Source organism: the organism of the source record quoted next, unplaced genomic scaffold (assembly GCF_019419815.1).
Source record: "Pyrus x bretschneideri cultivar Hongxiangsu unplaced genomic scaffold, Pyrus_bretschneideri_v1 Contig4, whole genome shotgun sequence".
NCBI classification, from domain to species: Eukaryota; Viridiplantae; Streptophyta; class Magnoliopsida; order Rosales; family Rosaceae; genus Pyrus; species Pyrus x bretschneideri.
The window spans coordinates 5,118,295-5,136,783 of NW_025999723.1; the positions used below are offsets into that span (position 1 = coordinate 5,118,295).

The 18,489-nt window shown below is 36.7% G+C and overlaps 1 protein-coding gene and 1 long non-coding RNA gene across 4 annotated transcripts; both read right to left on the reverse strand.

The window, feature by feature from the left end:
• Window positions 1-2,058: 2,058 nt before the first annotated feature.
• Window positions 2,059-6,590, reverse strand: LOC103958617 (putative receptor-like protein kinase At3g47110). Of its 3 annotated transcripts, none has more exons than XM_048565643.1 (3): window positions 6,398-6,590; window positions 2,812-5,827; window positions 2,059-2,697 (listed from the first exon to the last, which is right to left on the reverse strand). In XM_048565643.1, exons 2-3 carry the CDS (start codon window positions 5,507-5,509, stop codon window positions 2,264-2,266), a joined length of 3,132 nt encoding a protein of 1,043 aa, XP_048421600.1. In that variant the 5' UTR covers window positions 5,510-5,827; window positions 6,398-6,590; the 3' UTR covers window positions 2,059-2,263. The 3 variants fall into 3 exon arrangements, with proteins under 3 accessions (XP_048421600.1, XP_048421599.1, XP_048421601.1); XM_048565642.1 differs by having other exon boundaries at window positions 6,376-6,589; XM_048565644.1 differs by having other exon boundaries at window positions 6,428-6,587.
• A 2,061-nt stretch (window positions 6,591-8,651) lies between these two features.
• Window positions 8,652-10,889, reverse strand: LOC108868039. The gene is made up of 5 exons (XR_007251307.1): window positions 10,662-10,889; window positions 10,524-10,573; window positions 9,870-10,173; window positions 9,644-9,711; window positions 8,652-9,319 (listed from the first exon to the last, which is right to left on the reverse strand). It is a non-coding gene; the product is annotated as an uncharacterized LOC108868039 (long non-coding RNA).
• Window positions 10,890-18,489: the final 7,600 nt, after the last annotated feature.

Genomic DNA, 18,489 nt, shown 5'->3' on the forward strand with positions numbered 1-18,489 from the left:
AAGTCTTTTTTGTGTCCACCAAGTATTTGATGTAATGACTACTGTGCTAGGTTGCTTTGAGAGCGCTCGACAAATTTTTTCCGCACTCATCAAATTGCTTCCACGTACGTCGATATTTGTTGATATGCGCGCAACCAGGTTCAACTGACGACAATAAGTACACAAAGTGTTTGATGAAATGTCTCAATGAATAAATTAAATTTTATTTGTACGCTTTGCACCATGTTTCTATTTAAAAAACTTATACCTTTAACACTAAACCTTTCAATGTTCAAATCCTAAATGTGCTACTCGCAACACCATTTTCAGAATGACCAGAAGGAGGAAGCGCGAGTAGATTGAAGATAAGAGGTGAGGGGATTGGGAATGAAATGCATGAAGAGGTTGGACCAATGGTTTTGACCGAATAGCAACATATAAGATGTTGCATATAAATATTATAGACCAGGAAATTATATCCAAGCTGTCACGCTTAAAGCTTAAGCGCGTTCCTCATCTCTTATATTTAGACTTTAGGGGGGTGGGGAACAGAAACAACATTACTAGAATCTCTGACTCAGCCTTCCACATTGACGTTTGTCAAAAACCCTTCTGTTCTGCATATTATCTCTCTCTTTTTCCCTTTTTTTTTTTTTTTTTTTTTTTTTAAGCGTATAATTAATATTTATTTAGTAGTACTAAATTAATAATATCATGATGAGTGTGACAGAATGTTATTGTAATGCTTCAAGCTCTGTTGGACTACTGACTTGATTTTTCAATCCCTTCGTGCAAGCAAGATTCAAATAATCTACGTCATCTTGTGTGTAGCTTTTACACGGTTTTTACCTTTGATTAATACGTGCTCATAAATTTAATATCTTTGATTGTGTTGTTATAAACTTAACACGTCAATCAATGATAGGAATTAAAGAGCGGCAGCACACAAAATGAATGTAGAAGATTTGAACTCTGCAACAAAACGTTAAGAGCTTCCTAAGTTTGACAAGTGGTACTTACTCATTTGTTACAAGTTTATTGCAGGCCTTTCCATTTTTCAGATGATAAATAATAAATCAGTTTTGTTAAGGTAGAAGCTAATAATACAAGCAGCAAAAACATTGTACGGTTGTTCTATATATGAATAAGTTTCCAGCTATATAGAATGTTGGCCGCTCTCTCAATAATTTCAGACTTTGGAAAAACAGATACACATATTTTACAGTTGTGGAGATTAAAATAATTTCAAAAATCGCGAAGACGATACGTGGGTCTTTTTCCGAAGAGACAAGAATGCACTTTTTAAATGGGCAGAGCCCTCAAATATTCTCACATGCAGTTCAACATCCCTGGAGATTCAAGCAAGTATGACAACATTTGCTCATGGTAGGAAATGGTCAAATGTATTAAAGATAGAATTAATCACCAAATCTTATTTTTAATACAATCCTAATTAAATATCAATTCAAACAAGGAATTTTCATAACAATCAATCAAGATGCTACCATCATCATCCCAAGATACTATCTTCTAATTAATATCATGGGATTATTCTTTCCTCATCAATCCTGATGACTCACTTTGATCAATGAGAAGTTACCACATGTAGAGAAAAACCCTACACTTAAGCCGACCACCTCTCTGTAAATACCTCATCTTCATCAAATACTTGTAAGCGTGACTTTTCTTCTGCTTTGTTTCGTGAGGGTGTGGAACTTGGTCAAAGTCAAAGCTTCAAAGGAAGGGCCACTTCTTTATGACTATCCTATTAGAATTGAGGAAGGGTTAACGGGTTTAAATGAAAAATTCGAAATTGAAATTAGGATGAAATTCAGGTTAAATGCGGAGAGGGTGGACCGACTCCCTCTTTGATTCCACCTGCACCAACACCTCATTTAGGATTTGCTGAAATTAAAGGTATGCTTGCTTATAAAGAATTAAGATACTTTTTATATTTCACTTGATTTTATGATCAACGGGTTCAAGTGATCTCACGTTGCCTAATACGTGTTGTTTATATACTAAATTTAAATGACACCACACATGAAAAGGTATGTTGAGAGTGTGAATCTCACATTGGACCTACAACTGCTTACACTATCATAGCATAAACCGACAGAACAATATACTTAAATAGACATCCAAGCAAGCACAAAGATGATCTTACAAAGATCATTCACAAATCATAGAATAAAAGCAACTGCAAAAATATTAAAACCCACAGACCACTCCACGCAAACTACTGTCCAAGTTTCACGGCAGTAAAAATCATGATGACAGGCTATTATTTCTCACTACATAGGCCTTGATCAGAGACGCTCACTCGGCATCCAGTTAGCACGTCCCTTATTAGACTCAATTCAGCGACAACATTGCTCATGTCTTTTCGCTCCCTCGGAATTGCTACAGAACAAGCCACTCCCACTCTTGCAATCGAAGTCAAGCACTCCACAACCCTTTTTCTTTGATCATTTGGGGCATGATTCCCCCTATTACTTCTGGGATTAGTACTGCTGTTGCTTTCTTTTATTTCAACAAGTAGTGGATCACATATTTCTTCCACACGTCCTGGTAGAGCCATCGAAACAAAATTGTGCAGATTCATACCATCTTTAAACATTTCATCTGTCGGCCTCTTACTAGTTAACATCTCCAACAACAATATTCCGTAGCTATACACATCGCCATATGTTGCCACCTCGCTTCCCATTCCATACTCTTAAGTTATATGCACAAAAACATAGCATTGTTCTTATGTGTGGCATGAAAAAACTCATGCTATATATATATATATATATATATATATGTTTATATATGTAAAAGAAAATTTACCTGGGGGAGTATAGCCTATGGAGCCTTTTATGACACTGGAACTGCTTTCGTGCAAAGGAGATGGGCAAGAAGCATCCCGGAAGTACCTTGCTAAACCGAAATCACCAACACAAGCAGTCATGTCACTGTCTAACAAAATATTGTTGGGCTTTATATCACAATGAACTATTGGCATGTGGGAGTGGTTGTGCAAATAATCCAGAGCACATGCTACATCGATGGCAATGTTAACTCTTTGAGTGAGATTCAGATTCTTCGGCAGATTGGCTAGCCTATCTACTCCTTGAGCTGATATATGCAGCCACTCATCTAGGCTTCCATTCACCATGAACTCATACACCAGAGCTTTGAAATCGTTTCCTTGAAAATCAATGCTTGAACAAGCAGTCAGTAGCTTGACAAGATTTCGGTGCCTAATGCTTTTCAAGGTTTCACATTCAGCTATGAAACTTCTAGAAGCTCTTGAAGTTTGAAGATTGAGTACTTTAACCGCAACATTTCTTTCTTCATGCTGGTTGAGAATTCCCTTGTACACCAACCCGAAACCTCCAGCACCAATAAGATTCGAAGCAGAGAACCCATCAGTTGCTTTGAGGAGATCTCCATAGGACACTTTCAAGAGTGAAACCCCCAGTGATGAGCCTGAAGTTGACTTAAGCGCTCTAGCTTTTCTTGATCGATAAAGAAGCGCAAGTAACAACACTAAGACCAAGCCGACAACCCCACAGGAAACTGAGATAATTAAGTTCAGCTTAGGAGATAACCCGCGCTTAGCTTGCTTGGAGATGCATTTAGGCAATCTTAAGTGAGGTATACCTCCACAAAGCCGTGTGTTTCCCACAACAGATACCGCACTTGCGTTCTTGAAAACTCCTTGGATTGGTACTGCACCTTCAAAATCATTAAATGAAAGGTTCAAATTCTGCAAGAAGGGGGAACTCTCCAAGTAGTTGGGAATTATGCCAGACAAGTTGTTGCGAGAGAGGTCAAAATATTCAAGTCCTCTCAAGGAGCTCAAGGATTTAGGAATTGTCCCCTGCAATAAATTTTCTTTCAGAGACAGAATCGCCAAACTTGTGCAACTCCCTAAGCTTTGTGGAATCTCACCAGATAACTTGTTTTCAGAAACATCCAAGAGAACAAGATGCTGTGAGTTACCTACTTCCAAGGGAATGGATTCGGTAAGTTGGTTTCCAGATAGATTCAAGTGAACAAGTAAATTGATGAATTGTTTTGGAATTGGACCGCTAAGATTGTTGTGGGAAAGATCCAAATATATCATAAACCTACAGTCTCCGAGGCTTTGTGGTATGCTTCCATTTAAATTGTTTGAGCCGAGAGTCAATCTGCTTAATGAAGTTAGATTTCCTAGAGATGATGGAACATTCCCTGACAATTCATTCGAATCTAGATGCAGGTCATAAAGCTTATCCGGTTTACCTATTGAACTCGGTATAGTGCCTACCAATAAATTTTCATCAAGGTTCAACGTATCCAAGTTGATAAGATTTCCAACCCCGATGGGAATGTTTCCGCGTATCTGATTGTATTGAAAATTTATCACCCTGATCTTCGTTGAGAGATTGCTGAAAGATTCAGGTAGCACTCCTCCAAAATTATTGAAGCCAATATATAAAACTTCTAAATTGGTGCAATTAACTAGAGAAGAGATGAACTCCAAGTCACCTTCCTCATTATGTCCAAGATTGTTATGATTTAGAGCAAACCAATACAAATTTGACAGGCGCGCCAGACTAGGCACTTTTCCAGTAAAGTAATTGTGTGAGATAGAAAATTGTGAGAGGTTTGAGGCATTGGAGATTGAAGCTGGTAATGGTCCAGTGAATTGGTTGAAATAGAAATCAAATTTTTCGAGGTTTGGAAATATAGTGTGGCCCAATCCAGGGGGAAGAGTTCCATGAAGGTTGTTTCGAAGCAAATAAATGACTTTAATTGACGAGAGGTTGTATATGGAGGGAGGGATGGTACCATTCAAATAATTGTAAGCCAAGGAAAAAATCACTAAGCTTTTCAACTGGCCAAGGCTATTTGGAATACCTCCATGGAGATTATTTTGAGGCACAGATAGCATCTGAAGAGAAGAAAGATTCCCAAAAGAAGGTGGGATTTTCCCATACAAATTGTTCGCTCCTAAATCAAGAAACTGAAGCTTGGACAATGAGGCAATTTCAGTTGGAAGTTCGCCACTAAGAGTGTTGCCAAATAAGCCAAGGTATTGGAGGCTAGAGCAACTTGATATGTTGAATGGAATATGACCACTGAATGAGTTGTTTTCAAGGCGTAGTTTTTGCAAGCGGAACAAACGACCAATTTCTGGAGGGATGGTGTGGCTGAAGCTATTGTTATGGAGGTATAAAGCCCGCAGAAAGCTCAAGTTTCCAATGTGGGGAGATAGGTGGCCTGCCATCCCGCTCGATTGGAGGTCGAGCACTGTAACTCTCTGATGTCTGCGGCCACAAGTGATGCCTGGCCAATGACAGAAGTGGAGCGAAGCATTCCAAGAGCTAAGGATGCCCAAGGTATCGTTCACGATTTCAGCTTTAAAGGCAAGCAAGGAAAGCCTATCCACCTCGTTTCCCGCGAAATGCGAGGAGGAGGCAGAGCTAAAAAGAAAGAGAAGAAAGAGTGGTTGCATGAAAATAAACCAAATGCTAATATGAATACTTGAGAACTCCATCTTAGCTAGGCTGCAAGATAAAGCTCTGGGTATTTATGTAACCGTAGGTTGACGCAAAGAAAGGAGTTGATTTTCGTGGTTGCACAGCTGGTCTCTGCATGCATGCCGTGGTTGAAAGTTTGGGGAACGCAACAGACAACTTTGGCACTTGCAATAATTCTTCAAAAATGTTACCCTTCTACTTCAGTCCTGAAAGCATCGAGATTGTGCGAGGCGGACAATTCGACCAAAACCGATTTCTGCTTCTGGAATTCGCTTTCCATGATAAAATTTGAGGGGCTGAGTTTATCTTTGGAACCCCTGCATACCTCGCAAGTCCTGCATCATTGTAACAGAAAAAGTTCAATATACCACTCAAAATCATTAACTGATAGCGGCTTTAAATAAGCTGATTATATGTAAACTTGTTCATATCATCCAATAAAATTATAAATTAAAAAAAAAAATAAAAAAAAGCACTTCCACAGCTGGATAGTTGTTGAATCTAAGATTTTCCGCAACATGAGAAACAGAAAAATTCAACCCACCTCCTCAGAAACAAACCCAAAAGCTAAATCTTAAAAACTATATGGTTGGTTTTTCCTATTGAGTTCCAGAAATATTCACAAAACTTCACAAATCTCAATAATTTTCTCCTTAAATATTGAATTGTAAGTTAAAAGAACCCAGAAATCAGTGCAGATAAACAAACCCAGATCCAAAATATAAAACTTCAACCCAAACAACTCAAAACCCAAAAATATTTCACAAAACCCAATTGAAATCACAAAATATTGTTCCAAAAAAACTCAATCCAAATACAGAAAGATTCAAACTTTAAGACCTAAAAAGCTCAAACAATCAAACCCAGAAAGCTTTTCCGTAACTTTAAAGTTTAAAGCACTCAACAAATCTTCAGAGACAGAGAGTGAGAGATACTAGGAGGAGTATAATCTGTGTGCTTGTTTTTAAGAGAGAGAAAAACGGCTGAGGAACCTCAAGTGAGAGGAGCTTGGAGCTACGAGGAAACGGAAGGCTTTGGGAATTTATATTGCTGTTGGCTGAGGGAGGACAGCGTGACATTTCTTCTGCTTTGTTTCGTGAGTGTGTGGAATTTGGTCAAAGTCAAAGCTTCAAAGCTTCAAAGCTTCAAAGTGTGTGTGTGGAATCTGTTTCGTGAGTGTGTGGAAAGCGTGACATTTCTTCTGCCTTCTTTATTATGACTATCCTATTAGAATTGAGTAAGGGTTTTCGGGTTTGAATGAAATTCGAAATTGAAATTGGGATGAAATTAAGGTTAAACGAGAAAATATGCTCATGCGTTGCTGCGGGACTTGAATGCACCCGCCTTTACTACATAAATAAGACATATTTAACCTGAATAAATTAAGACACATGCACCATGCACTCGTCTCTCAATTATAAGAAAACTTGTTTGCAATACTGAGAAAAAGCTTATTATTGTTGAGAAAAATACACACGACACCAATGGATCATGCCATAAAAATTACACCATGAAAAATCCAGAGACCAAAATCCCTGCCGGCAGAATTTATTCACATCAAATTTAAATTCTAACACCATACGATCAAATGTTAATCAAACACACAATCTCAAAAAGCCGAAACCATGTTAAGCAAAAGAAACAGAAGTCTTCTCAAAAAAAAAAAAAAAAAGAAACAGAAGGAAAAGAGTGAAGATGTAAGCATTGATAAGAATATGAAAAGTGGCAGCATTGATATCATGCACAAATAGGACAATGAAATATTGGAACTAGCAGCAACATATAGAACCAAGAAGGAAAAGGATTGATATAATAAATAAATAAATAAGAAATAGGATAAAGGCACAAACCAACGACATGAGCTCAGATTTTTCACCATGAATTTTGCATGGCCTGAAATCAAGAAAAGGATGTGTTTACCAGGATTTTGAAGTGGACGCCCGCAGTCCGAATGACAGCGATCATCCCTCTTTTGATGGTCCAGAACCGACCCGGGACACTCATACGAAATCCAAAAAGGCAGCATTATCTGGAAAGAACAAGCAAAGCCGTCAACAACAACGAAGTAAATATATAGTTCCATAGATGCAAACAAAATAACACTATGGCATGATATTTGATTAAGATCAGTCTCTACCAATTTGATGGCAAAAACACCTCCCCCATACGGGAATGAACCTAACCATTTAAAGACAAAAAGACGAAAACCCATGCGGGAATGAACCTAACCACACTGCATGCACTCACATAGACTGCATACACATACACTCACACGCACCGAAGAATGAACGCATTATATTCAGTTAGCACCATTCAACTTTAAAAGCAGTGAGACATTCCAAAGGCACAGCGTAACTGGCCTTGGTTCAAATAACCAAATTGAGAACAACAGTTCAATTTTAGAAAAGCTGTACAGAGAGAAAACAAAAAAGAAAAAAAAAAGAGAGACAAAACAATCCTATAACCACAACTGAAAAACAAAATCAAAATGAACAGAATAAAATATCAGCAGAGCATGAACAATAACTAACATCCTTTGGAAACATGTGCGGGTTATGTATAATATATATGTGCACAAAATTAAGAAAATGGCTTGAGTGCCCTAGCAGTGGTCTTTACGCTGAACCAAATCACTATTAGGTTAATTGTATTGATTCACGCATCTTCTTTTTATGTCTAAATCTCTACTAAATTGCCCTACGAAAATGACATAAAACTAATTAAAATTCCCAATATATTTGAGAAATACAACTTTTAAAAGTGTGAGAACATATGCAGCACCAAGATGTTGTAGAACTCACTGCCCCAATTTAAGATTCGGTTTTTGTCCAATGTATGTATATGCTTAGATACATCTGAGAATTTGCTTTGCAACAATTGCTACTCTCATCGTCTTTTGAGAGAGATAGATACAAAGGTAAGGATTACAATGGGGAATAGTTAAGTATCCCTCTAAAATACTAAAGAAAAACATACCTAGAACGGAGTAAACAACTGTTTGTCTCCATAGCAGTTTCTCAGAACATTTATGCTGTCAGAAAGATAGTGCTCCACTCCAGAAGGATGGACAAATGTACCAGATGGAGACTGACCCAAAGAAAACATAACTAAAAGTTAGCATCTGATGAACAATTAAGGTGATGCAAAAGGGCAACGTGATGTGAAATTATTATACCAAAATATCCAAGGTCTGTTAATCTAATCACCCAATAAAATAAAACAGAAATTAAGCACAATAATATCAAAATTAAAAGGAAGGAATAACATGAAACCTTGTGCATAGAACGTTCGTGAGAATGAATCACACAACAATCAAGGTGGACAAATCACAAAAGTGACAATTAAAGGGCACCTAACGGACACCCCCATCTCTCTATCTCTCTGCAATTGCAAAAATCCCTCGGGTTTGAGGAAGCAAATGGAAAACAAAATGTTTTTCCATCCCTTACCCATACCCAAACCTTCCTTACCCGTTCCCTTTACCCTTGCAGAAAATCCTCCCATCTTTCTCTCACCCTTGTCCCATCTCTCTGTCTGCAAATCGCAGAAAAGAAACCCTAAACAAATCCCTGAAATCCCTTGCCTAAATCCTCCCACATTTCTCACTGACACCCCCTATCTCTCTCTCTGCAAAACCTAAACCAGATCTTCTAAATCCTATCTCAGACACCCCACAAACAGCAAAGAAGCCAAGATATTAAAGCAATCTCTACATAATACTTTGGAACAATGAAACAAATGGTACTTACTTGTTCCTTGTCCAAAACCGTTGGTGCCGCCGCACATTGTTATCAATTGTGGGTTTATTGAATCCTTCATGGCTTAGACTGCATGAAGAATTAGAATCTAAAAGATAAATATATGCTGTAAATCATCATATAAATGTAACTGCATTTAAAAAAAAAAAAAAAGGAATGAAAAAATTGAATTCTATTTCATCACTATGTAACTGCATGAAAAGTTACATTGAATGCAGACTCAATCAATTTCCCCAAAGTCATTGTTAAGTGAAAATCAATACCAAACCCATAAATACCACCATTGAATTTGGCAAAACCCAAAAACAAAATACATAAATTTACTCATATAATCACAGAAAAACATGAAATTTGAGCACCCATTTGGCCAAGTTAAAGGATAAAAGCACTCACATCATCATAGTACTCTTTGGGAAGATCTTCTAATACTGGTTCTTCCTTTTTCTTGCTCTTCCTCAGAACTGCCATTAAAAAACCCAGAGAAGCACACAAATTCAGAAAAGATAAGGTCCAAAACTGCCATAAAAAATCCAGAAAGCATACAAATTTATTAGAAAGAAAAGTTCAAATTACAAAAACCAACTGATGTGAGTGAGTAGTGAGAGGTTGTGTTAGGCACCTGAAACATGTTTTGGTTACAATTGAAAGGGCCAGAGCCTTGCATGTGAGGAAGATGACGATAAGATTCCAGAGACAGAGAAAAGAGGAGTAAGACGACGGAGGTGAGAGAAGGGAGACGGCGGCGAGAGGAGGATAGGACAGAGGCGAGTGCCAAAGTTTCTGCTTGTCTACAAAATTGGCAAAATTGGTACACAGGTTCACAACTCGTCGTCTTCCCTTGATCAATGGCTCCTTTAAATATCCAAATGATCAAGGTCGATCGTGCTCGCAGAATACTTGATGAGCTCCTTTTGGTAATCCACCTAAAACAAATAAGCACAATATCTATGCAAACTGGCATTTCACTCAATTATACATTAGTTATGGCATCTTTGGAACTAAATGACTTCAACCTTAATATCCTATAAGCAGTATGTTTCTATATTTTAAATCATGTTATGATAACAGGAAAATATAGATGATACAAAAGTAATTTAGTTTCATCATGCATATTTTCGCATTATTTAGTAAAGAACTCAGCCGGACTTGATTCCGAATAACATTCACAATTTCATATAGAATTTCAAAAGCCAGAGACTTTAGTGTAAATTATAATAAAATTTCACAAAGAAAACAAATTGTAATATAAGTCTGATCTACAATTCGGATTTACCTAGATATGGTGATTTACGTTTTCATTGGAATTTTTGCATGCATTTACATCTGATGAAAAAATAATACATCATTAGTTAGCAGGAAGGAACTTTGATAAGCAGATAAAGAAGCAAGATTGAATATAAGTTTCGTGTACCCTGAAGTTGTTTGTTCTTGCTACAGAATACTCGCATCCGTTGCAGCCGCTTCTATTTTCTTCATGGTTTCAGTAATGGTATGCTTGGGTCCAATTCTTGTTGTCTTCTATTTCTCATCCTAAATTAAGTTAACAGTTCAACATTATTCGTTATAAGCTAAAAAAGTAGGATTAGTTATTTTAGTAAATCTATTTCTTGTAAACTTGCCTGTTCCTCGAACATACCTGACAAATCGAGATCATTTGACACGGCTATCGATTGGAATGCATTCGTAAAACTCGAGGATTTGGGAATTATTGTCTCCACCACATTTTCCTGCAATGAAAATAGCAATTGTAACAAAAATCAGATATTTGGATCGAAGGTAAGATTCTAGCATTTTCTCCGTATCACAATCATGCAGAGCTTTTACCTCAATTGAATCAAATCCAACACCAACCCATCACAGCTCGATGATCACTCAGAACACTGAACGCAAAAATCAACAAAATTTCACCATTTTAAATTATAATTCGTTTCATATTCTTTAATCCACTGAAAAAGCAAAAAATTAAAATTAAATTAAAAGTGAACCTGGTGGTCGTGGGTGCCGCCGCCGATGTGGAGGTTGAAGGGATTGATTTTAGCTTTTTCGTTGAAAAGCTGGCTTTCTTCTTTTCCTTGCGAATCAGATTCTATTATGTGTAGCTCTTCTTCTTTTTGTTCCTTCAAAACTTTGTTCAGCATTCGCCTGAGGAGAGGGGAAATGGTTCAGAGCAAGGTGTCTCCATTGCTGCGACCTTGTCCGTTGAACTTTCTGTAGTTGCTTTTAAGCTTCGCTCCCTCCCTTCCTCCCTCCCTCTGCAAGTCGCATACCTTCCCCTCACCAAACCCTTCTCTCTCTCCCTCCCCCTCCATCCTTCCCTCTCTCTCCTCCTCTATCCCTCCCTCCTCTCTGCAAGTCGCATGCCTTCCCCTCACCAAACCCCCATCTCTCCATCCCCATCCCTCATTCCCTCTCTCTCCTCCTCCCCCTCCCTCCTCTCTGCAAGTCGCATGCATTCCCCTCACCAAACCCCCCTTTCTCTATCCCCCTCCCTCCTTCCCTCTCTCTCCTCCTCTGTGCAAACAGCATGCCTTCCCACCAAATCCCAAACCGAGCCATCGATCCCACCGAATGCAACCCTAACTGACAACAATGCCCACCCAACTTTTACCCCCAATCGTGTGATGTAACCCCAGACAGGCATTCCTGTCATTCGAACTGATGATGGCATCTTCTAAAAAGCTAAAAGCATCTGAGTAGCAATCTTGTAAATAAACTGAAATGTGGTCCAAAACAATGTTCATATGAATAGTGCGATTTCCCCTCCTACTTTAGACTAAAGTAATACGGAGAGGTCTCTCTTTTCGATTCCACCAGCTGCACCAACACCTCGTTTAGGATTTGCCTTCACGGCTTCACGCGTGGTTCGGTTTCATGGTTTTCTTAATCTAGTCCGCACTTGTGCACGTACATACAACCTCCCACTCTCCTTTGGTTAGGGAGAACATGACATTCAAAAAGTAAAGGTAATGTGTCAATTTTTGTACCAACTATATTGGAGGAGGAGAAAAGATTCGGGAATTGATTTGCACATGATTAGTTGATCTAGTAATACACACTTTGTCACTAAAACCCTGCCACTGTTTCTCGTTCTTGCGCCGTTCAGCAATCTCCACTCTGGAGGCCGGGCGGATCCTTGTCCTTTCTTTTTTCCTACGCTTCGACGTACAGAAGGTGGCGCAACTGTGGATCTCAAGTCCCCTGGTAATATAAACAAGCGGATAAGAACTAATCAGGAACTTGTGCCATCTTTTAAGGATGATGTGATGTATCCGGGATCCCCGAACGACCTCTGATGTTCTTCAAAGATTTGGATAAACCTCTGAGAGTGAGAACTTGTGTCCTTGTTGAAGGGAAGTCTGTGCGACTCGTATATAAAATGGATGATAATACGTTTTTATATATGTTTGGCCGAAATGAAACTCATTTTATTCATGCTTTGCTGCCACATATTTTGACATGAATACTCGAATTTATATATATATCCAAACGAAAACTCAAGACAAACATGTTTCTTAGAGAACAAGGAAGAACGATTGAGGCAATTGCTCATGTTGTGATTGGATTGCGTAAGTCTGTTTTAGTTAAAATTCATCTTCTATCTTTAATTTGGATAAGATTTTGAAGTTAAACTCTTTTTTTTTTTTTTTTTGGAATATCTTAAATCTAGCCGGTTATTCAACACCAAAATGTTCCTTTCTATTTGTTATCTTTGTAAATCATGTGACATTTTGAAAAATATGACTCGAGCCAATAAATACAAAAAGATCAACTCATGCCAACACTCGCAATCAGTGGCGGATATACATTGTGACCAAGGTGGTCTCAGAACCGACCAAAGTTCGAAAAATATACATTTGAAGGTCTTTTGAGGATTCTTCGAATGTTTGGTACAAGTCATTTTTGTGTCCACCAATTGTTTGATGTAATGATTACTATACATATCTCGGCAGCACTCGGTAGATTGCTTTAAGAGCACTTGACAAGTTCTCTCAACGCTCGACTAAGTTTCTCCACACTCATCAAATTACTTTCGTATACGTCGATATTTGATGACATGTACGCAACATGATTCAGTTGACGACTACAAATCCACCAAGTGTTTGATGAAATACTTCAATAAATAAACTAAACTTTATTTGCGTGCTTTGCACCTTGTTTCTATTTAAAAATTTAGACCTTTAACACCGAGCCCTCCAATGCTCAAATCCTAAATCTGCTACTGGTCACAACACCATTTTCAGAAAGACTAGAAGGTGGAAGCGCGAGTAGATTGAAGATAAGAGGTGAGGGGATTGGGAATGAAATTGAAATGCATGAAGAGGTTGGACCAATTGTTTTGACCGCACAGCAACATATAAGATGTTGTATATAATATTATAGACATAGGGAAATTAAATCCAAGCTGTCACGCTTAAGCTTAAGCGCGTTCTTCTTCTCTTATATTTAGAGTCTTAGACTTTAGGGGGGTGGGGAACTGGAACGACATTGCTGGAATATCTGATTCAGCCTCCCACTATTGGAAAAAAAAAATTAATTGTGACAGGAACACAAGTGGTACATCACATGTTTTAATATAAGTGGTGGGAAATTTTGTTATTAACTTTTTAGCACACATATCCTACCATTTGTACAGTGACAAGTGATGTACTATCCAGTGTATCAATCACATTGAAAAATCTCTCCCACTATTGACGTTTGTCAAAAACCCTTCTGTTCTGCATATTATCTTTCTTTCTTGTCTTTTTTTTCTTTTTTTTTGGGTATAATTAATATTTATTTATTAGTACTAAATTAATAATATCATATGTGTGATGAGTGTGACTGAATGTTATTGTAATGCTTCAAACTCTGTTGGACTTCTGACTTGATTTTTCAATCCCTTCGTGCAAGCAAGATTCAAATCATCTACATCATCTTGTATGCAGCTTCAATGAGGCTTCTATATTTGATTAATACGTGCTCATAAATTTATTATCTTTAGTTATATTGTTATAAATTTAACACGTTAATTAATGATAGAAATTAAAGAACAGCCGCACATAAAATAAGTGTAGAAGATTTGAACTCTGCAACAAAACGTTAAGAGCTTCCTAAGTTTGACAAATGGTCCTTACTCATTTGTTACTTGTTTATTGCGGGCCTTGATAAATAATAAATCAGTTTTGTTAAGGTAGAAGCTAATAATACAAGTAGCAAAAACATTGTACGGTTGTTCTATATACGAATAAGTTTCCAGCTATATATATTGTCGGCTGCTCTCTCAATAATTTCAACTTTGGAAAAACAGATACATATATTTTACAGTTGTGGAGATTAAAATAACTTTAAAAATTGTGAAGACAATAGGTGAGCTTTTTTTTCAAAGAGACAAGAATGCGCTCCTTAAATGGGTAGAGCCCTCAAATATTCTCACGTGTAGTTCAATATTCCTGGAGGTTCAAGCAACTACGACAACATCAAGCTCCCCTGCACGTGGCAAGGAAAGGTCAAATGTATTAAAGATAGAATTAATCACTAAATCCTATCTTTAATACATTCCTAATAAAAGATCAATTCAAACAAGTAAAGAATTTTCATAACAATCAATCAAAATGCTACCATCATCAACCCAATATATTATTTTCTAATTAGTATCTTGGGATTATTCTTTCCTCATCAATCCTAGGATGACTCATCTTGGTCAATGAGAAGCCACCACATGTATGGGAAAAACCCTACACTTAGGCCGACCACCTCTTTGTAAATACCTCATCTCCACCAAACTCTAGTAAGCCTTTGATATGCACTTTAAACCTAAACACTCAGTATTTTTAGAGTTACTGACTTTGGTATCGGAGATCCATTGGTTAAGCCCCCTCCCCCACACCTTGTGAGTGCATGAGGCTTTGACCTTGATCAAAAATGTTTATTGTTTTGCAGGTACAAATTTATTAAGACTAAAGACGACGAATTTTTGCTATCACAATTGCAATATAAATTCTAGATATATTTATAAAAATTGGCTAAGCCCAGGGTATGGATCAAAATCGAAAACAAGGTTTCTAATTTTCATTCGAAAACAATCGGATCAGATTGGATCAAAAATGAAACCAGGTTGTTGTCAAGAGGTTTCATTTCTCCTCTAGACTCTCTCTTTACTTTAACTTTAAGGTTGAATAAATCAAAGGAAAACTATTGAAAAGAATTAAGTAGACAATTGGTGAGGAAATTGAGAGTGTAGGAACATTGCGTTTTCAAACGCCATTTAATTTAAGGGTGATGCTATTTATACACTTATTTTTATCTTTTACACACTCCTCTTAATTTTTGGCAATCAGATCGAATAACTTAAAGAAGATCACTGAACAAAATTTAACAAGAGTATATGAGAAGTAAAAATAAGCATGTGAATAACACTACAGTAATTTAATTGGTATTTGCAGCATTGATGGAGACATCACGTTTTTGGGCTTCCATACCAGAGATAGGATGCCACAGTTTGGGCTCATATACATATTTGACCATAAAAGGAGTGCAAACACCAATTGGGCTTTCTTTCAATTACGAAAAATAAGCCCAAAAAGAAAGGCAATATGGGCTCCTATAATAGGAACAAAGATTGTCTGCCCTCTTACTTTCAGTGTTTTTTCGTGCCTTCCTATTTTGTGTGGTCATGGTTAAGCCACGTCAACATTTTATATTGTTTTTTTATAGAGATAATAAGACAAAAATGAATAGTAATATAAAATGTTGACGTGGCTTAACCGTGACCACACAAACTCGAGGGCACAAGAGGGCACCGAAAGTGGGAGGGCAGACAATCCTTGTCCCTATAATAGATGCTAGCAATATGACACGTAGAGACATTTCGGATAGAGAAATTAAAAGAAATAAAGAGGGAGATGATATTTTCACACACTTTTTTCGTTTCTCATACATGTTTTTTTTTAATTTATGGTTGCTGGGATGAATAAATAAAATGAAAACAAATATGCTAATTAAATAACAGAATGTATAAGATTAAGAAGAATATATATGTATCATTTTACTAAAAAGAAAAAAAATAAAGGGAGAGAAAAATAAGGGATACTTTTATTTTATTTTAAATTGTCAAATTTAATTACTATTCTGCCCTTGTAATGTAAATAAGGACAAAGTGACAATTTGTCAGAATGATTTCAATAATAATAGATAGATGTCACAAAACCCAAATTAGATGGTATAGTTAATTCTTTCAAAATTGTTATTCTTATTGTAGCTTTCATATCACATTTATACTATTTTTTTTAATAAAGATGAGATCCTATGTATTGGTAGATCTTACTTCTTTAAAAAAAGTGGTACAAATATAATATAAAAAATGTGGTAATGTGACTGCGATCTCGTAGGTGTTCTTGGCCCCATTTTAGTCAATTAGATTTTATTGGGCTTTCAAATTTATGGACCTCAATTCCTTAATTAAAAGGCCTAGAGGACCGAGGGCGAAAATAGGACAAATTTAATCTCTTGCCAACAAGCTAAGCAACTACAATTACGAATTAAGCTAGTTGATTAAAAAAATGCGTCTATCATTTCGTGCATATGTTCCATACGTAAGGTTAGTTTAAAATATCGTGTTGATAAATAAGAAACTAGCAAAGCCACTACTACATCATGATTTCCACGTTTTTGTTGCGAGTGAGGAAGAAATCAATGATGACGGTATTCAGATTCCTCAAATAATTGACAGAACAGCAACTTGGCCATCTCAATTTGTTACAGTCAGGCGCATAACAAATTGCTTGGTCTCTATCATGGAGTTTTTGGGCGACACATAGACACCAAATTATATATCAACTGTACTCCATTTCACACTATGATAGCGACCAAACAAGAATTAAACAAAGGAAAAAAATTGTATCAGAAAAAGAAGAAAAAAATTGATACAAAATAGCCTAGAATATATTTTCTGACCTAAGCAGTGACGGATTTTCCAAATAATTCCTTTAATATTTTATCAAATAATTGACCGTACTGCTGACTAATATTAATAATTAGATCTTTATATGTTAGAGCACATGAATTAATGAATGATTGATTCGGTTCAAATTTGGGCAGATGGCATATAATTAGAGGTAAACATTGGCGTTGAAGATCACCCTTTGTTTTTAAATAGAGTAATGTTAGGAAAATCAAATTTTGTAAACCATATTATGTGGCTGTTGATGATTTGAATATTACCTAAATGTTAATTAACGTACTTATTTTTTTACTGATGACACATCATTTGATTTATAAATTTAGTTTACTTAGTATTACCTTTTTAAATACAAGAAGAAAAGAAATGACGATGCTACTTAAATAATACACAAATTTATCTCGGGAATCACCGTTTCACAGCCGCTCCTTATGCGGAAATTCGTGCCTGCTTAACCCGGCTTCCAGCCGCAGCAGCCGTGCCAGCAAGATACAGCCGGCGAAGGGTTTCAAGGGACCTCGTCGTACAGGATCGATGCATGCATGGCGCCAATTTGTACAAAGTTAACAACTTCATGTCCCCGTACGTTTTGATGCTACATGGCCTACGTCTAAGTTATAAGTAGAAGTTCTTCAACTTCTGCTTCTGCCTACACCTAGCTAGTTCAGATGTACTGCGTTCGTACACATGAAGCAATTCTCCGAACAGTAAGCAGTAAAGCTTTAGAGAACTACTAAATGTTTTAGATAATTAAGTTTTACTTTCTAATTATATTCTTTTTTTATTTATTTATCACAAATAATGTTAGTACTTTAATTTAGACTAAGAGGTGTGAGAGTCTAAATTCAAGATGTGGTGTGGTAGAGAGAAACGCCTTATATATCAACGAGAACAATTTACAAAAGAAATATGGTAAATACTTCGTTACTTTATTTATCCTCTAGGGTTTACAATATATAGGCACATACCTTATTTACAAGAAAAATAATTACAAAAGATAAGGAAACTAAATCCTATAGATTACAAATCATAATCTACCTAAAGTAGGACTCCAAGAATATTTACAATTAAGACTCAAATCAACACCCTATCCCCACATTGGTGCATATATATCATACATGCACAACTTGATAATTGAGTCTTGCAAAAATTACTAGATACTACATGAATAAAAACATCAACCAACTATTCGGAATTCACAAGCGGTATAGACACAATTTTCCTTACTATATTTTCCTTGACAAAGTGTCGATCAACCTCCACATGCTTTGTTCAATCATGTTGTAATCGATTATCAGGTATC